At 35.3% G+C, this 21694-nt stretch overlaps 2 protein-coding genes across 4 annotated transcripts in view; one reads left to right on the top strand and one right to left on the bottom strand.

Moving 5' to 3' along the window:
- LOC150091497 (uncharacterized) overlaps positions 1-21694 on the top strand; it is a 321972-nt gene that overhangs the window by 95125 nt on the left and 205153 nt on the right. For all 3 annotated transcript variants that reach the window (XM_090375972.1, XM_090375964.1, XM_090375955.1), the window contains exons 2-3: positions 11602-11701; positions 15025-15144. In XM_090375972.1, coding sequence (XP_090232098.1) covers positions 11656-11701; positions 15025-15144 — 166 coding nt within the window. In that variant the 5' untranslated portion in view covers positions 11602-11655. The remainder of the gene's footprint in view (positions 1-11601; positions 11702-15024; positions 15145-21694) is intronic.
- Positions 6313-7413, bottom strand: LOC150091498 (zinc finger BED domain-containing protein 5-like). Its single transcript, XM_090368640.1, has one exon. The coding sequence runs from the start codon at positions 7411-7413 to the stop codon at positions 6313-6315; it is 1101 nt and encodes a 366-aa protein (XP_090224766.1).

The following is a 21694-nucleotide window of genomic DNA, read 5'->3' as shown; positions in this document are numbered from 1 at the left end:
TAAATAAATTTTCTGTTTATACTCCGGGACGACCACACTGCCAGAGGAGTTCACAAGATACAGAGAATAAGAGAAACAGCACCGTATTTAGCAGTCACGGGCTTTAACCCCGGTCACTCAAGGCACGTGTACTTATGCACTCCTTGAAATGACCACTCGGCTACGGCAGCCGTTAAAAATAATAAGTGAATGAAATGATTCTTTTAGACAACAACCTAGCCACCAGTGAGGCTTGAACTCACTGGTCTCTGGTTTATGAGACCAGTGCTCTAGCCACTGAGTTATAATTATCAGCTTTATTAAATTGTATTTTGATTATATTACTCGGCAGCTTTCGCGGGTGGAATAGTGATCATAATGATCACCCTCCCGGCACCCTATGGAAAAGGTTTAGAATCCCGTGGACGAAGCGAGGAACTTTGATAGGCTCTTTCACACTGTGGCCGAGTAGGTGTTTTATCCAGCCAAATAGGAAAATCAACCAGAGAACAAGCACTTTTTGCAGACAAAATAAATTTAGGTATATTTTGTCTGTAAATTGCGTGTAAATGCTATTATTTCGTTTCCCTTTTGGAAACAAAGAAAATAATAATAAATAAATTGTCATTGAAATTAAAAGTTATGGCAGAGACAAGTATTTCGCAAAAGCAAAATAAAATATATACAATTCAAGGGAACACGACATAATCAAAATTATGAAATCAAATTTTAAGTGGTCAACCAAAGTGTGCAGAAACACAAATGCTTTGCGTGGACTGTGCTTGAAGGTCGCGTGACTGTTAAATACGATTAATGATCTAATTCATTGTCAAAATAATTAATTGTAAACTCCTCTGACCAGTGCCGACTCATGGGTAAATGGCATCCCTAGACCACATTGACTGATGGTGCCTCCAATGTTTCTCGCGGGCTTTGTTTTTGGGAAGAGGGGAGGCGTTGGCTCCCTTAAACCTTGGCGTCCCTACGCCAGTGACTACTCGGCCTTACCCTGCCTCTGACCTAGTTGGTCGTGATGGAATATAAACAAAATATAAAAATGGAATATAAACATCGTATACATCAGTTACTTTTGGTACATTTTAATTGAGTTTTGCCTATAAATTAAATAATTCATAATAATTTTTCTGTATAAATTGAATAAATAAATTGACTAATTATTTGACCAATCAATTGTTATACTGTATTTTTGTACTGCTTTTTATTTATTTTTTTCTCTCCGTATTTCTACGGAGAGGAGCGTATTTCTAATAATAGCTAAAAGGTCGTCGGTGTTCTGCAAAAGCTTAAATTGTTGTTATTTTGGGAATTTCACCCACACATTCGCGTAAATCTAGTCACAAACTACTTTCTATTTCAGATTATTAATAACATTTGGTCTAAAGTTTTCTCTGTTAACTAGGTCGTGAGATCTTCGTGACTTTGCCAGTGTAGTTACGTTTCATACGACTTCAACCCAATAATTTATATCATAAAACGGGCTTCATTTCAAAGAACAGTATAAGGAAATCGTGACAATTTGGTGTTTACATCACAATACGACACGGTTTGCCATAAACGATTGAGTCATACATGAGTCATTCTTTGATGTGTAGGCACCATTAGTAGATGGATATATCGAGCAGTTTCCCATTGAGATGTTCTCATAACATGCGTAATGGGGTTCATGCCAGGATTCCAAGTACTCATGTAAGAAGGTGAATACTCTGTCATCTGTTTCGGGCGTTGTTTTGGAGATATGACAAATTTTTTTTCTGTAGGTGGGTGTTTCAGACTGAAAATGATCAAAACAAAGAGAGAAGGAAAAAAGTATGATTAAATTGCGACTTTTATATTTAAGTAATCTCCTTTATAAGAGACACAAGGAAGTTTGTCTGTAAGTGCATGAATTTTCTCAATTTATCTGCACATCCTTTCTGTACGACTACAACTACACTAATGTATGAAAGTTAAGTGTACAACTGAGTTTGTGATACATTCGCGTAAATGTAGTCACGTACTATTTTTTCGAATAAATTCGAAAAAATAGTATGTGACAACATTTACGTAAAAATTATTTTTTCGAATTTACATTTGTTCGAATTATATATATATAATTTCAATTCAACATTTGTAAGTTGAATTGAAATTCAACTGACCGGTGAATTTCAAATTCAATTGAAATTCACCGGTCTGACCGTGCGCCCCCCATCGGTTCGATTATTCACGGGATACTAAACATTCATGGCCCAGGTTGGTTGGTGTAGGTTTTAGGCGCACCAACAAGTTAGGCCACATTGCGCTGTATATAATACGTCTGTAAATTGCGTGTGGTCGATTTGCTGGACAAAAAAACCAGAGTTTCCGGGAGAAAAAGAAAAAAGTGATGTTACTCTCACCTGAGACCGACTAACTCAACCACGCTGTGAAAAAGGCCCTCAAAAATTCCTAGCGTCATGATGGGATTCGAACACCCCCACCTTCAGCCTGCTGAACACCAACAGTGCACCCAAGTGCCATGATCTCATGCTGCTTTCTCCAAGTGCGGATACGGGCATCATGATAGCATTCGAAATTATTCATCAGACCATGTGACAGATTTCCATGTTGGTGCTGATGTGACTATGCAAGGCGCAGTGAGCATGGGTATCTGACGGCGGTCGACTACCATAGCCTATATGAACTACATTGTCCTGGATGGTTACCTGGGCCACTTGCTGCATCGCTGCTATGTTACAAAATGAGACACATGACCGTCGTCGCGGGCGTCGACTCAGCTGTCCCACGTGTGACCTTTGGCTGGTTGTTCGACTATTGTTGAACGTCGCCGCCGTAATATTACGATGCTCCGTAATATTATTACGGTAATTTTATCACCGTAATACTATTACGGTGGCGACGTGTTGAGCCAGTTATAGTAGATTTGTGACACCACAGAACGTGACTACTTAACCATGTTGGCTGTAGTCGAGGTACTGGCACTTGAACGACTTACCCCACAATCAATCCACGTTCGAAGTCGAAAGGATCTCGACGCCGACCCATTCTCCTTCGCAGACACTCAGAAACTGATCGCCACATGTGCGAACTACAGTTTTATATCAGCCATTCCCGACTTTGAACTTTCACGTGTCATAGACCAGCCCATTCTTGCACTAATGTGACGCCAACTCAGTGTGTGTGTATATATAAATATAATATTTTTTGTATTTTTGAAAAATAGTAAAATATAATTAAACAAATATTTTTATGATTATTTCTCTCTCTCTCTCTCTCTCTCTATATATATATATATATATATATATAGCTGTTAATTTTGAAAATGGCAGTGCTCCCTTATACGCATATACTTTGCTGCTTACTAATATACAGGATCGCAGCTGAGCGGTCAAACGCGAGAGTACAGTAGCACACGCGTTTTAGTTAACTTCATTTGAAGCACACGTGACTACTGAATGCGGCGCTGTTTTTCTTTTCTCCCTATCTTATAATCTCCTTTTTTATGCCATTAATGATATGTCATTCAACGGATAATTGTTCGTAACTAATTTAAGGTCACAGTACATTTATCTTAACAATTGCTGATACGGCGATTTATATACATACAAAAATCAGATTTCCAGAAAGGAAAAAAAAAGATTTTGACAGATATAATATTCAACGTGACAATTGTTTTGTTGTCTTCTTATTTATCGTAAGCTGAATGTATGGTATCACGTAAGGCTGGTACCACAGAGTAATATCTTACTGCTCTTTGACTGGTACTGTGCTAATTATTATTAAAGCATGCACACATCGCCATGTTTGTTAACCTTAGGGATAAATGCACGTTCTTTAATCAATAATTTTTACATATTTTATTTCTTTTATATTTTGCAACATTAAAGGCATATTTTATTTACAATTCTCAGTAAACTTCAGGTATTCAGTCGCCGGCTGCACAGACAGTTAAGATAGGCCTCCGGTCATGCATTACTGCTCTAGGATAGCATGAGGATCATTATTTTTTATGATTTCCTTGTTATTTCGGGAAGAAAAGGGAGGAAATAAAACACGATGAAAATTCTTTAAGTCAGGCATATACTTTTATGCTCTAATCCAGTAGTCTCCAAACTTTTTTGGTCGTGCACCCTTGTTTTACTTAAAAGGACTAGCGCACATCCCGGGAAAAAAAAATAAAATAATAAATATATAAGTTTAATATATATTTTTAAATTTATAAATCATGGAAAAAACATGGAAGGGATTATATCTAAAATCACATATAATTTTAAAAGATCGCAAATAAAAAAATACAAAACAAAATTAAATTGTAGTTCCAAGTACAAAATGATATGAAATCGTTAATGTAACAGTTGTAGTAAATGTAATGTAATACCATTTGTTTTATTTATAAATAATTTACATGGTATGCATTATATCTAGAATCACATATAATATGAAAAGATCATAATCTAATTCGATGCAAAAATACAAAACAAAACGAAATTGAAATTAAAGTACAAAGTGGTATAAATCAAATCAACACCATTCTTTAGTGGGAACAATGTGCTTGAATATTTTTCATTATTGCTGTGTATCTTGGTTTCATATTTTGGGACACAGCTACCCGAAGATCTGGTTCCAAGTTAAGTTTATTTCTAAACTTGGTTTTAATAATAGTCATTGCAGAGAAAGTCACCTCACATAAGCACGTCGATCCAAATGGAAGGATTGCATCGCTCGCTCTGCTTACCAAATTAGGATACTCATTTTTCAAACCCATTCAGAAATTATGCAACGGTTTTTCCTGAAATTCAGCTCGTAAATTTTCGTCTTCTCTCATGTCAATCAGCTATTCTTGGGCAGTGATCGGCAGGTGTTGAATCTTTACTGTTTCAACAAATGGACTCAAAACCCATTGATATTCTTTGTTTGACATATTTTCAAACAAATTTGAATATTCTGTTTCCAATTTTTGTAAGTGCCCAAGTATAGTTGTTTTTCTTAGTGATATATTTTCAAATCGATTTCGACAATAAAATCACTTAACGATGGAAACATTTCCAAACAGCCTTTTTCAAACTGCTCTCTCCAGAGTGCTAGTATTTTTCTAAAAGCAGTTACCTTCCCGCACATCCTTAAAATATCGCCTTTACCTTGGAGAGCTAGATTAAGGGTGTTCACTTTTTCGAAAATGCCTGCGAGGTAACACGCTACTGACAACCACTTCTCATCACGAAAAAAAAAAAAAAAAAATCGGCTCATTTACAACCTTTCTTTTTTTCTAAAAGAAAAATCCGTAACTCATCTTCGAGTTCAACAACTCTGAGAACTTTACCCCGCGATAACCAATGTACAGGGCTTTCCAATAGTAACGCTCGATTTTTGTAACGCAATAAAACAAATTGTGAGAGTGATAGTGATCTATTTTTATTTTTATTATGAAGTATATGTGTTAACATTTATGTTTTAAAAATTATATCAGATAAATGTCCGCCGCGGCTTTGTCTGGTTTGGTTAATCCTGGATACCCAATTGGTGATGACGTTATCGCATAAAAGTGGCTCAATTTCAGCAATAACACGCCTAATGTAACTTTTTCGGAATGTAGTGGGACCTCATGAATCTCCCGTGGGTTTTCGTCGCTCCAAATTCGGCAATTTTGCTTGTTAACAAAGCCACTTAACCAGAATTGAGCTTCGTCACTAAACATTATTTTTCGCCCAAAATCAGGATCGACCTCCAACTTGCTCTAGCGCCCAATCAGCGAATGCACGCCGCTGCGCATGATCGTTGGGCTTTAGTTGTTGGGTTAATTGCACTTTATAAGGGTGAAGCCCTAAGTCCTTATGCAGGATTCGCCAAGTTGTCGTCGAAGACAGGCCAAGTTCTTGAGCCCGACGCGGAATGGACTGTTGCGGATTCTCACGCACACTTTCCCGGACTGCAGCAATATTTTCAACGGATCTTGCGTTTCGCTGACGTACAGGCACTTTCAGATTTGCCACAGACCCAGTTGCTTCGAATTTGTTTATTAAACGGCGAATTGTGGATTCTGAAGGACGTTCGTCGACACCATAAACTGCACGGAGTGCACGAAAAGTTTGACGAATAGAACATTGGTTTTGATTTTTTACAATTTCGACTCGTTGCTCAGTCGTGTAACGCTCCATAATAAAATGCAGAGACTAACTGAATACGGCTACCAAAGATACCACCTGTGTGACTGTCGACTTCGTCATGCGCTGTTGCCAAACATCGAGCGTTACTATTGGAAAACCCTTTACTTCTGTGTGATATAAAAGATTTTCATGGTCATTCCCCATCTCATTACAAAGTATTTTGAAAACTTTATTACTCAAAGGGCTTTTTTTTAATAAAATTAACCACATTAATCACATTTTGCAGCACTTTATGTATTTCGGGTTCCAACTTTGCTGGAATAGCTTGCCTATGGATGATACAATGAATGAGTTTCACGTGTGGTGCTATCTCAAGAACTTTGCCCTTATTAAATCCTCCTTTTTTTTTTTTTTTTTTTTTTGTTCCAATCAAAGCAGCAGCTCCATCGCTAGTACTCAAATAGTTTTTCCACAAAATTTTGTTTTTATTGAAGAAATCGTCCGCTGTTGAGAATATATCTTCTCCTGTCAACTTTTCTTTGAGTGGCTCATAAAAAAGCAATTCTTTTTGTATTTCGTTATCAAAATAGAATCTAACAAATGCCAAAAGCTGAGACATGTTAGCTACATCTGTACTTTCGTCCAACTGCAGAGCAAATTTTCCACACATAGTTATTTTTTCTATTATCTGCGTATTTAAATCCTCCGCAATGGTTTCTATTCGTCTTCTAACGGTATTTGCTGACAACGGAATTGACTTAAGTTTGTCATTGTTCTCTTTACCGTGTATGATTTCCATCATTCTTACTGCAGCAGGGAGAACTAAGGTTTCACCAATGGTGTGCGGCTTCTTCTCTTTTGCAATAAGATAGGAAATCTCAAAAGATGCATGCAAACATTTGTCATTAATTTTCGTAAAGTTTTGCAAAATGGTGATCTGATTATTGCATGACTTTAAATGTCGTTGAAAAAATTGTACAGGTTTCTCTTCGTGCTCTGGGTGCTTAGTTTTTAAATGTCTTGTCAATCGTGATGGTTTCGTCAGTGCGTATCTACCATGTAGGCAGGCAAGGCAATTTGCCTCCTGACCCGGCGTCTTTGGTTGTTTCCTGTTTTTGCAATTTTCATTAATTAAGTAGGGGTCCGAAAGGTGTTCTTTGCCCCCGGGCCGGAAAAAAAGGATAGCTACGCTACTGGGTTTCATGCTATCATTAGCTAATATCTTAAGACAGAGTACACATTTGGGACGTGGTTCATCGTTGATGATGATAAATGTAAAACCAAATTTTAAAAAGTCTTCTTGATAATTTCGAATTTTCTTAGAAAAGTTCATATTCAAAATTAAGTCGGCATCGTTCTTAGTTGCCAATGTGGTTGATCATGTGCTCGTACTTGGTCGTTTTCAGAAGTATCAATTAATATCAATTATCGAGGTTTCTTTGCACCTATTTTAATAAGCCAGCTTTCTGTTTTGTGGCGGTGTCTAATGAGAAATAAATTTAATTAGTGAATTAACGTGTTATAAGCAGAACTGGGAAAGATACTTATTCAAAATATTTTAAATACGAGATGCAAAATACTTTTTTCAAATATATTTTAAAATACTAAATACAAAAACTTTTTCCAAAAGTATTTTAAAAACTTGTTAATTGTTTTAAATACTTGAAAGCATCTAAATAATTTAAAGTATTTAAGATACTCTCAAAGTACTTAAATACATAACAAGTATTTAAAATACTTTTTAAGTACCTTAAATACTTTATTATTTTTTTTTTTCTAAAATATACCAAATGTTTTTCAAAATTATCTTTCATTTTAAATACAAAATGCTGAGAATAAAAAGTATTTAATATTATTTAAATGCTTCCCAGCTCTGGTGATAAATATACGCGAAGATTCTTACCGTGGTGTGTTTTTAAAATATAAATACAGTTCCGCATGTAACGACAGCCTACCAGTGCCGTACCGGTCTGGGTACGGCACTGGTAGGCTGAATCTGGAGACCCCAGATGTTCATCTGGGGCCTCCCCCTCGCAAAAATTAAAGGTGGAATTCATAAAATTGAAGAAAAAAAGAAACACCCAAAAATTATTCGAATCATAATTATTTATTTAAATTATTTATTTGTTTTAAATATCGTAAGGTATTCATGCGAAAACTTAAAAACTTACAACGTCTGATGTTTTTATATTTTTTAGTACATCTTGTTCTATTGACATAATGGCCAATCCGTTAATTCTTTCTTAGCCAACTATTGCTCGTAAATATGTTTTAATCATTTTGAGTCTTGAAAAACTCCTCTCTCCAGACGTAACTGTAATTGGCAATTTTAATAATATCCGAAGAGAAATGGTGATGTTGGGATATAATTCAACTAATAAATAAATACATAATAATTCAACTAATAAATAAATGTCAATAATTCTAAGCAACCAGATATTTTTTTCCTTTTAAAACATGCTGCAAAGATTGGATTTCTTGACGAAACCCTTTGGCATCGATGGCGCTGCTTCCGCCTTCGCCAGTGAGAATTCCCTCAAGGTGTTGACATTGCTTCGTTTCTATTGCAGTTTTAAAGAAATTCATGAAGTTTTCTGATTTTAGGATAAGATGAAAAGCCGGGGATATTTAATTCATCTGATCAAATCTTTCTTGTAAGCTAACGATAACTACATCGATCATTATATTAAAAAATTCCGTTTCAAACCTTTTGGTTGGATCAACGGGGCGTTCATCTGATGAAGTTTCACAGGTAAACGCTGACTTCCAACTCAGATTGAATGTCTATGGCTTTATCCATGCAAAATTTAAACTCGATGTTCTAAATTCGTTTAGTTGACTAAGAGCACCTTCTATCAATATAACTGCAGTGTTCATATCAATTGTACCATTTTGCTTGGCTTTATTTACTTTATTTATAATACTCGATGTTTCATACCAAACAACTACACTTATAATAAATTTAAAAGCAATAATTTAAATAAATAAATACATTTTCTGTTTATAATAAGGGACGACCACACGGTCAGAGGAGTTCACAAGATAGAGAGAATACAAGAAACTTTCTGTTAACAAACCTTTATTTCAGACTGCAATTTTGCATATTTTCCTTTGGCCTGTTCCTTGATTTCATTTAATGCAGTTGTAATATTTCGTAACTGATATCGTAACATTCAGAGCAAAGCAAACAATTTTAAATGTGAATCTCCATTATTGTGGGTTTATGTTGCATTAAAACTAGGTTTAAATAATAAAAATAGGGAAAAATGAATTTTTTTAACATCTGATTATAAAATAAATAAATTCACTGCAATATAAATAAGGCAATATTGATTTTTTTTTTGATAATTAAAGTGTTATATTTAAGAAACAACCATGGTGCAGGCACCACCTTTGGACTTCGAAGTAATACACAGTTAGTTTATGGAGACATCAGATATTGCATGTATTCGAAAATTTGGTGAACAAATATTTATATTCCCATATGTATTGCCTTGCAAAATGCCCTGCCGGCCCCCATGGAAACAACCATTTTTTATATTTAAAAAAAAAAAAAAATTAAATATCAACAGAATTCGGCCCCATCCCTACGGACAAATACACCTACGACGCTCATGGCGGCGGTATAGCTCAGCGATAGCTGCAAGCACAATCCATCCTTTCTTGATCTACATTTGCTCAGTAAGTTAAACACGGATGGAAGATACACTCCGAGCCCGTGGCTGCTTCGTTTCGGACATGGGCGAAACCGACGGCATAATCAAATAAAGCCGCGCGATCGAACAAAGCCGCATATTGCAGTATTAAAAAAAAAAACATTTATTTATAATTTTTATTTTCAATTACGTTTCGAAAAACTATAGTTTTCATAATTAATAAATATTGATTTATTGCGGATTATCTCGCGCACCCCCCCTAGGGGTGTGCGCAACAAACTTTGCTGACCTACCAAACCTACCAAAAGTATTTTGGAAATCCTCACGTTTGGAGAATCGCGAGTTTTAATGAATAAATTAAAAACCAAATCAGACTGTTCTGAACTTTTCGTGTCTGGGATTTTCACAAAAAAAGATTAAAATTATTTTTTTTTGTGACACCATTATCTGACATATGTATATATAGTTATTTTAATCGACAATAAGCATCTTAATAGTTTGGAAAGCTTTCTTTTTTTAACTTAATTTAAAAAATAAACATTATTATTATTATTAAATCAGCTTTATTAACTGTATTGGTTAACCCCTGAGCAGCCTGTAATAAAGCCCTGTATACAGACAGTCTATATACGTCTTAATTAACAGTTTATATACGTCTGTATACAGGCGTATATAGACTGTTAATTTGACAAATATAGGCAGAGGGGGATTCATATCTTCCAGACAGCAGTTTCACAAGGGTGGACATTCTTTGTGAGAATAATATATATAATATAATACAATTGAGAGTGTACTGTGTATCGTTTCTGTTTCATTATCGTTTCTTTCTCAGCCTTTGAAAACATTAAAATGAAATGAATATCTTCTGTCCCAGTTGGTGATGGTGGTAGTAGTAGTAGTAGAGGCATGTGATGCAAGAAAACAAGCTTATGTAGCATCAGAGGAAAAAAAAAAAAAAAATCACACATCCATTCCCTCTAAAAAATTGTCCAGTTCCTCCTTGAACCTTGAATTTATTTAAGCGTTCAACTTCCACAACGACAGATGGAAGTTTGTTCCAGCAATCAACTAACCGCTGGCTAAAGGCAAATTTCCGTACATCTATACTACAACTGTCTTTCCTCAATTTGAATTTATGCTTCCTTAGGTTCGTAATCTGAGCAAGGGGAAGGATCCCATCAGAATTGAGCCTGCTCAACCCATTCAAAGCCTTATACACCTCGAAACATTGGCGTTTTGGGTAATCAAGCAGATAGCCAGTTCGTCCCTTGTTATGGATATGTTTAAAATTGTGTTGACCGTAAAATCAGCGCAATATTAAATTAGAAGCAGTTACTATCACAAATATAATAATGATTTATGTACAAATACAAATATGATTTATATACAATAATGAAATCTGTGGTTACCTTGGGATAAAAAATTTAAAAATGAAACCGGCGGTATTTTAGGACGCTTCGACATGCAGTTATCTTTAACACTTCATAATGCTATAGCAGAAAGTTTTTATTTTACTTTTTATTCTTTGGCTATTTTTGGCTTATTTATTTATTTATTATTATTTTTTTTAACACTGAACAGACTATTCGCTGCTCCGAAATACCGGAGAGCGCTTTTGGTAGCTAATTCTCCTTTGTTTGTTGATTGTAATAAATTTGGGGAAGGCCTCGGCGCACTTCGTAGTTCCCCACTGGCATCTTACAACACAGTCGGCTAGCGGTTACTAAAATAACTTTAACCGCTGTACAGTGATTTTTCTTAGAAAGCTTTCGTCTGTCGCATCTCTAAGACGTGGGATCACGGCTTAGCTGTCTGATGCTGAACCACTCCATGCATTCACCTACGATCTCTTTTTTCTTTACTAGTGCGAGGACCGCTTCAGTAATCAAGTGGTTAAGGAATGGTAGAAACTATGAAGGATGGCATCAGCACCACCCTTTAATAAAGTGATAGGTGATATTAGAGGTATGTGGTTTTTGCTTGTAGTTCTTTTCTTATTGATATATTTCAATCTGTGTAATATATATTTATTGGTAAAATTTTCCCATATCCATTAATAAGTGGTTATTTTTCATAATGAAATTGGATCTGTTACTGTGAGAAGAAAGTGTTATGTAGGTTATTTCATTGTTTTTATTGTATCAGTGTATATATTGATATAATAACTTATCAATATCAGTATTAATTAAATATTCATTGCATAATATAATGCAATTAATATTCTGTTGCCCATTACTTAATTATATAATAAAGTGGTGTATAGAGCTATATTTAATAGGGATCTTGAGGTGGAAAATAGGTAAATATTTGATATAAAATACATTTTTGTTACTTTCACATGCCCTGCTTTAAGGTAAAAAAATAAAATAAAACACAAAAACAAAATTAAGTTAACAGCTAAAATTACGTGATTTATTAAAAAAAAAGCATCTATATGAATAACAGAAATTAAGCATATTATTAAGAGATTACAATCACCAAAGTAGTTTTTATTATCAGGACAGTTATTAACTAGCCATATAAAATGTTAATAGTTTAATCATATTTCTGGTTTTTTTTTGTTTTTTTTTTTGATAGCTGATTTTAGATTTCAGTATTGCTATAGTGGCTACCTCAGAAGTAACAAAGATTTTTACCATAGTTTGGAAGGGGATGATAGTTTTTCTTTTTCTTTTTTTTTTTTTTTTCCTTTCTTTTTAATAGTTGATGAGCAATTGAGAATTTAGTTAAAGACAAATACAAATGACTGGACTGAAAAACGGTAATATATGATACAGTAATTTACTGATTTATAAACTTTCAATCTCACAAGCAAGAATTTTTTCACATGAGCAATTTGATTTATAAACTTAAAGCTGTGTTACCAGCTTTTGCTTGTCTTTGGCAGCTTCACAAGATGTGTCACTTCAAAAGTAAAACGAGTAAAAATGAAATGCTTAGATGATTTATGAGGAAAGGTTATAACATAGAGAGCTGATGGCAGTAGTCATATTAAGAAAAAAATTAATTTTTTTAACATTGGGTTTAGTTCTGGATGGTTATGGAAGTAGGCCTTTTTGCATTTTCAGAAATTACAATGGCCATGGAGTTTAAACTCTATTGTCATTTGAATGTTAAAAAATAATGAAGTAATAAATAAGAATAAGTAAACACATACCTAGTGAAGGCTATGTACATGGATGCTTATTCTTATTTATTTTTAAATTATTTTTGTTAATTTTTTTACCATTATAAATCCCATTGCAATTTTAAAAAATGAAAATAGCCGTACTTCTATAACCATTTGGAATTGAACCAATATTTACACACAATTTTTTTATTTGAAATGTCCACCTTCATCTGCCCATATTTCTTCTTGAATCACTCTGTAAAGTAAAAGCCATTTATTTGGCATTCAGACTTATCAACACCTTTCTTTCTACCATTGTAACACTATGTTTAGTTACCTTTGTCAGACAAGGGTAAGTCTTGTTTGACAAATTTGATTGGCTATTATGATGTGGTTACAAAGGAACTTGATGCAAAAAATAATTTTGATATCATATACTTGGATTTCAGGAAAGCTTTTGACACTGTTGTGCATGGAAGACTACTGTACAAATTGGAGCAGAATGGTATTAAGGGTAAGTTGCTACAATGGATAAAAGGATGGTTGAGTGGGAGAAGACAGAGGGTGGTAATCAAGGTGCTGCTCTTCGTGGACTAATGTTATTAGTGGAGTCCCACAGAGTTCGGTGTTGGGTCCTCTGTTGTTTTGTATATTTATCAATGATATTGATGAAGGTATATCAGGCTTAGTATCGAAGTTTGCAGATGATAAAAAGGTTGGCAGGGTTGTTAATGAATGGCAGTGTGTTACTGCAACAGAATCTAGAAAATTTGGGCAGATGGGCTGAGAAGTAGCAACTGAAGTTTAACATTGAAAAATGCAAAGTACTGCATATGGGTAGAAGTAACCCCAGAGAAACATACCAACTGTGTGGTACTACACTTAAGGTGGTAGAAAATGAAAAAGACCTGGGAGTAATTGTGCAGTCAGATATGAAGTTTTCTGAGCAATGCAGACAGGCTGCCAGGGCAGGTCATGGGGTGTTGTCAATGATATACAGGAATTTTGCTAGCAGGAAAAAGGAGGTGATTGTCCCTCTGCATAAGGCAATGGTCAGGCCATGCCTTGAGTACTGTGTGCAGGTCTTGTTATTTTGTTATTTTTGGTTTTTAGGAGCATTAGCAACTAAGGCCATATTGCTCCGGGAATATGCGGTGGTCATTCCCTGACCTTTCCGCATCCTCTGTATTTGGTGGTGACGGGCTCGAAACCCAGTCTAATCAAGAAGCGTGTGCTACGCACTGCTGCTCCTTCCCGCCTGGCTATGGAGGTGCCCGCGTGCAGGTCTGGAGGCCTCATTTTAGTGTTAGGTTTCATAGTGTTAACCCACATATTGAAAGTTCTGACTGACTTTTGAAATTTGAAAATTACAGGAGTGCTTTTCAACATGCAGAGATCAGAAAGGTGGAGTTTGTGATGCTTGTAACATAAACCCATAACATTTTCCTGTGGTCTTATGCTTTTCACACATATCGATTAGACTAAATAGCTTTTAAGACTTTGAAAATAGTTTCGAAAACAGGTGACATCTTTTTACTTATAGGAATAATAGTTATAACGAAATAATTAATTTATGATTTTAAAAAATATATAAGTTAATTATCTTACCATTGTTAGTGCTAGTAACCTAATCAAAATCTTTTTCTTTAGTTTACCAGCATTAAGGATGGCAAGCGATGCCACTGTTGTAAGGAAAGTTTATTTGTGCTTCTTCCTTCATTAATCTAACTCTTTTTTATTAATATGAAAAGTGATTTATCAGATTAGATATGTATAATATTTTATGGGTAATGAAGCTTACACAAGACAAGAACTGTCAGTTGCTAGTAAGGACATTAAACAGAAAGCTGTGATAATGAAGCTTGTGTGCCTTATGTGCAAAGGCGTTTTCACTCTGAGCATAGTGAAAATTCATAAATAAAAACATAATTAGTAAATTGTTCATATATTTTAATGAATTCTGCTCTTACACCTCTTGTTGATTTCGGCATACTTTTTTGTGAGTAATACTAGATTAATTGCAATAGGCAGAGTAAGAATATGACATAATGAGGATTAATGCAATAAGCTTATTTTATTCCTCCTATAATTTTTTTTATTGTGAAGAATTGTAAACTTTTGTCTTAAAGTTTTCAAACCAACCATATGGTGATCTTATATCTTTGTTATTTCTCTCCAGATTGCGTTTCGGAACTTAAAAGTGAGTTTCTGGAAACAAATATTCCCTTAAACGATGACAACACAACTCTGCATCGATTTTGTATGAAACTCGAATATGTTCTTCAGAATGGGCAAAAAGGTATAGAATTTTATAATAATATGTTTTTAGCATTTAAAGGATTGTAATGGATTTTGTTTAATTATTACTTAAGCCTAATTTTTATATATGTTTATAGTTCTATTTTGAGTTTAGTATTTTATTGTGTTTGTATTAACACACATGCGCACACCCACCCACCCACCCACCCCACTGAATTGTGACCACCTACCTAATACTATGTTGAGCCACCGTTTGCTGGTGGCTATTCAGCCTGAAAGGCTTTCTACAGTATTGGAATAGATGACAGTTGTATGTTTGTATGTGTCGCTGCCTGTTACAAAACATTCCACAGGTGTTCAACTGGATTGAGATCAGGCGAATTTGGAGGCCAATCAAGATGGGTGATACTTTCTCTGTGTTTGTCGAGCAACTCATGCATGCTGCAGGTCTGATGACATGGCACATTATCAGCTTGGAAGATCTCATTCCTGTCCAGAAAAAAATGCAGCATGGCAGGGTGTACATGGCCTCCTAAAGTGCTGCTGGTTGACCTCATCAGTGAAACATTGGTTCATACACACACACACATCAGGGGTTCTAGTTTATACCAGCAAAACATATTCCATATTAAGCAACCATCGACACCTGCCTGCATAGTGGGCACCATACACAATGGGTTCATAAACTTGTGTTGCATGCATCATTCATGAAGGTGTTCATTGGCATGTTGCACGAGGTATTTGAAATCGTCCAACTAGCAGTCAGATGAGTTTTTACTCATTTCCAGTCCAACCGGTATGTTGTTGACACCACAGCATTTGCAATCAACAATGATCAGCAGTGAGGAGAGGGCATCTTGTGGGTCATCTGCTGTGGAAACCCCATACATCTGGGTGTATGGGACATTGTCATTTGGGATAATTTTCTTAAAAATATTGTATTGTAATGTCAACTGCCACACAGCGACCTGCCATTTGGCCTGTACCAATGGGCTGCACTCTTCTTTCGTCATGAACACCCACCTTGTGTAATCTTTTACAGTTCTGTTAGTGGGAGGTGGTTTAAGCCATTTGACACCATGCTTTGTACACCTTAACTTCTACCCCTCTCGTCTTAGTATATAATTTTTGTATATATTTGTTTAGTCTGATATCTGTTTGGCTAGATGTTATTCTGCCATTATGCTGCTAAAATTTTTCATAAATTATTACATTTTTATTATATTTTTCATACAAAGGCCCATTGGTCTATCATTAGATACTGCAGTTACTGCAGTTAATGCTAGTGCTGCCCTCGATAACATACCATTCAATGCATTCTATTAACAGTAATTTTAGTAATAATATTTTAATTATTTTTTTTTAGGGGGTTTCTCTTTTCTTTTCTTTTAGTATTATTAAATAGCTTGTTTTCCACTTTTCGTTTTAATGTGCATAGCTTTACCTTTTTTTTTTTTTTTTTTTTTTTTATATGTAATTTTCCATATTTCTTATTCTCTAATATTACAGTCTGATATAATGTTTAATCATTTATTTGATGACATTAATCAGTTCTGTTAAATTTACTTTACATAATATCAGCCTTCATTTATATGCCTTTAAATCTTGAACTGTTTGTTCAAAATTTATTTCAATTTTTTATATATATATATGTGTGTGTGTGTGTGTGTGTGTGTGTGTGTGTGTGTGTGTGTACATACATACATACATACATACATAAAAATAAATAAATCATAATGATTATTGAATTATGACCACTCCATCTGTAATGGACTATGCCACAGTGAATTGTACAAACTGGCTGAACAGAAGGTCACTGTGCTACAGTTGACTTTACAATACAATATGGGGAGTACAAGAACGATATCTCAATGATGATGCGTCACACACTGAGACATATTGGGTTCTACAGCAGATGATCCAAGAGACACCCTCTCCTCACTGGTGTTCATCATTGATGGCCAATGCCATGGTATCAACAACTTGCTGGAGGACTAGAAATGAGTGTGCTTGTTGAATGAGTTCAAGTACTTTGTTCAATGTGCCAATGGATGCCGTTGTGTGTGGCACAAGCAACATAAGTTCATGGACCCATTGTGCACAGTGCCCACTATTCAGGCAAGTGATAGTGGTTGCTTAATATAGGGCATGTTTTGCTGGCAAGAATTAGGATCCCTGGTGCATATGGACCAATGTTTCACTGGTGAGGTCTACCGGTAGCTCTTAAGAGACCATGTGAACTCTGCCATGTTGCATTTTTTTCCCAAACTGAAATGGGGATCTTCCAAGATGATAATGCACCATATCATCGGGCCTGTACTGTGCATGAGTTGTTTGAGGAACACAGTGAGTCCTGAGTGGCCTCCAGTTTGTGACCTCAGTCCAATTGAACACGCAACCATCATCTATTCCGACGCTGTGGAAAGCCTTGCAACTTGCAAGCAGCATGGCTGCAGATCCCTGCGGATGTCTTCAGACATCTAGTGAAGTCAGTTCCTGGGTGAATAGTGGCTCTTATCTGTGCAAATGGTGGCCCAACACAGTATTATGTAGGTGGCCATAATTCATTGAACGCTCAGTGTGTATGTATGTGTGTATATTTATATATGTATATTGAAATAGAATTACAAGAAAGTGGAAATAAGAAGATAGAAAAATGGAGAAGTACTCTAGCGCAGTCAAAGACACCAAATGCTAAACCTAAGCAGAGTGTGGACAATAAAGCGGAAAATAAAAAAAAAAAGGAAAGAGAGGGTGATAGCGAATGGTAGAAGGGAGATTGATGATAACTAATAAAATATGCATAATAAGAAATAAATAATTACAAAATGAATAAAAATAATTTTAAAATAAGTATGTTGCCACACAACTTACAAATCTGGCCTCTCATCAGGTGTCAATGGCCAGAATTGAAAGCAAAATATCAACATGTATCTTCATTTCTGATGTGAACCACAAGCCAAAGGGTAAAAGCATAAACATATAAATAAAAATGAGAATAAAATTTTGTTACCACAATGAATGAAAATAAAATTTTATAAACAAAATAAATAATTACAAGGTTTAAAAGGGGGGAGGGGTTAGAAAATGGCTTGTGAACTCTACAGTAAAGTTCACAAGCAAACGTTTTGCATACATATGTATTCAGAATGTTTACAAATTTCTTGAAAATCTAGATGCCACCTTCATAAATTGATAGCTGTGGGGGGAGAAGGACAAAACATAATATGTGTGTACATACGCACATGCTAATATTGTCAAACATATCTGCAAATCCCTGGGACCCAGGAATAGGTATAAAAGCAGTTGTGTCCAAGCTAGAAGTAAGCAGATCAACAAAGTATAATAGACGTGTTGAGCTTAGTGACTTCCAACAGAGACTCATCGTAGGATGCCATATTAGCAATCAGTCTGTTTGTGCTGTTTCAGCAAAACACATGAATGTCAGTGGTGACCAACATAATCACCATTTGGAAATGACATGGTGCTGCTATAGCCAGGAAACATTTGGACAGATAGCAGAAATTGACAGAAAGAGACCTCAGGGCACCCAAAAGACAGGTACATAGATTCCATCGGTTGTATCTAATATTGTATGCAGCCAGGGGTTCATAGAGGCCACTGAAAAAAATATTAATACAAGGATAATATATAGGGAGCTGTATAATATCTCATTTTATGCAGGAATTGCAACATACAACAAAAATCACAGCATGCAGTGCACAGTATCAACCTGCACATACCAACATAGTTGGTACCTGGAATGTTTGAAGCTGTTATAGAGTGATGAATCTTGGTATGTGCTTTGCTGATCGGATGGCCATGTTTGGTTTTGGCAGGTGCCTGGGAACATTATTTAACAGTGTGTATAATCCGAAGTGTGAAGTTTTGCAGAGGTGCTGTCACAGTCTTGGGATTTTTTTCCTTATGGTTTGAGCTTCAACCATTGGTTACCATTCCTGAAACAATGAATGTCATGTAGTACAGTGCCATTTCAGAAAATCCCTCCCACACTAAACTGCAGCAGCAGTTTGGGGAGGACCCTTTTCTGTTTCAACATGGCAGTACCATGTCCTTCTGCACAGCCTGTAGTGAAGACATGAGCATGAGCATGCAAAAGCTTCCCTGCCTATCCAGAGAGCCTTCTGCCTTTAATCCCATTAAACACTTTTGTGATGAACTAGAATATTGGCTTCATGCCAAGCCAACACAGCTAATCAGAAGCTGAACTGACACCTTGTTAAAGGTGCATGAACCAAAGTACCCTCTTCTAGAATGTTATCAAAAATTGGTCTAGAAGTAGCCAGCAAGTGTGTGTGTGTGTGTGTTTAATCATAAAAATATGTAATTTAACATATGACAAGGAATAAGAATATAATAGTAGAAATAACGAACTACATAACAGAAATTTAGAAATTTTTTTTAAGAAAAGTCCAACATTACCATAATTATTATAAAACCTAGAAGGAATAAATTTGAGTAAGTTACTGAAGCAATTGCTATAATTATAAAAAAGTAAAATGTCATGCCAATGTTTGAGAGTAAACCAAGATATATAATATTATGTGGAATACAGAGAATTGTGGGGAAAAAATACAGCAAAGATTATAGCAGAACATATGAGCAAAATCAGGGAGGGGAGAAGAAAATGAAGTGGTATCAGTAGTCCATGCTGTGACTGCAGTATAATTGCATCCTTGTCTAGATGGTTCTGCATTACTTCTTTAAGCAGTGAGTCCATTACTTTTACTATGCAAGAGAAGTCAGGCTAACAGGCTTTTAATTATTGCTTTTGTGAATTAGGTATATATTCAAACATTTCTAGTCCATAGGTACCTTCTCTGAATTCAACAATGCACTCATAATTATGCCAAAAGTCTTTTATTGTCTCCATTAATTATATTGACAGTTGGATAGATCCCACCATCCCAGGTGTCTTATTTATGTTTAGCTTCAACAATTTCTCTTCTACATTCCTCTCACTTATCACAAAATCATTTAGCTCCCTGTTAGAATTTGATACTACACTTCTATATCCTCATCTTTAAAAAAAATTCTTCACTTGAGGAATTTGTTAGAGATGGGGATGCAGAATATGTAGGTACAGACATTGTGAAAAGAATTGGTTCCCCATTTTCCCAAAGAAGGCTCAGTGATATATTGTAACAACATTCCTGCACTTATGAACTTTTTTGGAATTTTCTACTGACCAATGTAGTGGAAGTTGTTTATAACTCATCGAAGTGGCAAAGGAGATCTCCTTCATAATGGAAACAAGCATGCATCAATTCCTGTAGCCCATTCAGCACACTTAAAAGAAAACTACAAAAATGTGAAGCTTCTTTTGGAAAAAAATCAGTACAAGGATCATGGTTGGCTAGTATATGGAGATTTTATAATTATTGGTCTGCTGCTTGGCCAACAACTTGTTTACACAAAAATGCCTTACTTTCTGTGTGAGTGGGATAGTTGAGTAAGAAGTGAGCATTTGAAAAGGGAAGTATGTCCACCAAGACAGTTTCTGACACCAGGTTCAAAAACATTAAAGATGAGTTACTATTAGATTGAAACAAAATATTGTTACCTTCTCTGCATATGAAACTAGGTTTGATGAAAACGTTTGTTCAAGCCCTAAGTAAATGATTGTATTGTTTCAAGTACATTTGTATTAAATTTGTATCTTATAAACAAAAAAAAACCAAAACAGGAATTTTTGTTGGACATCAAATCTGCAAGCTGCTGCTAGATCTGTATTTGAAGAATCCATGAACCAAACTTTAACAGTGAAGTTTGGATTGGCTTTAAAAATGTAGTATGCCATTTTTTGAGAAACAAATGCCCAGATTATGAGACGATTGATTGTGAGTGACATGCTGGAGAATTCAGAAAACTAGGCTACAGTATAAGTGTTAAGGTATACCAGAAAATGAAGTGGTATCAGTATACCTCTTGCACTCTCATTAGTTGATATCCCAGAAAATTAAGGTAGTTTAAAAGAAGAGCAGGGGGAAAGATTCCATCAGGATATAAAAGAGAGAAAAAAAAAAAAAGGTACCAAGGGTGGGGATGGAATTTCAGTATGATGGCTGACTACTGCTGGATGCTAAAAAGAGGAACAGTCACCAAAAAAGTGCACATTTAACCCAGTTGTGGCTATCCATGCTTGAAAGGAGGATGTAGTTTTTGATATTTCTGTTTTTACATATTTTTATATAAAAATAACCTATTTGTAAAATCTGTAAAAATACAAAATAAACCAATTTATTTGTAAAAATTTCAAGTTACTTTCGAATTATCCTTTAAAAATGTAGTTTAGATTTGTTATCAGCAGTAAAACATCAGAGATCTTTTCTTAAAATGCAGACCAGTTTAATCATATCAGGAGTATTGCTTTCTTACATTGCTTCTCTAACATGCTGGTTTAGAAAACAGTCATTCAGTAAATCCACAAGACTTGCGACTGTGTAAGTTGCCAATTCACAAGTTCCAGTCAACATCTGGAATGTTAAAATTCTCCATTATGAGACATTCCGATTTACTGGCCTACTCTATTTGTTTGTAGGTGTTGTCATTTGTCACTTATTGGATAG

Source organism: Mastigoproctus giganteus, chromosome 1 (genome assembly GCF_048544385.1).
Source record: "Mastigoproctus giganteus isolate SK-2022 chromosome 1, ASM4854438v1, whole genome shotgun sequence".
Lineage (NCBI taxonomy): Eukaryota > Metazoa > Arthropoda > Arachnida > Uropygi > Thelyphonidae > Mastigoproctus > Mastigoproctus giganteus.
Note: the sequence above shows the minus strand (reverse complement) of the source record. Positions and strands in the feature narration are given on the sequence as shown.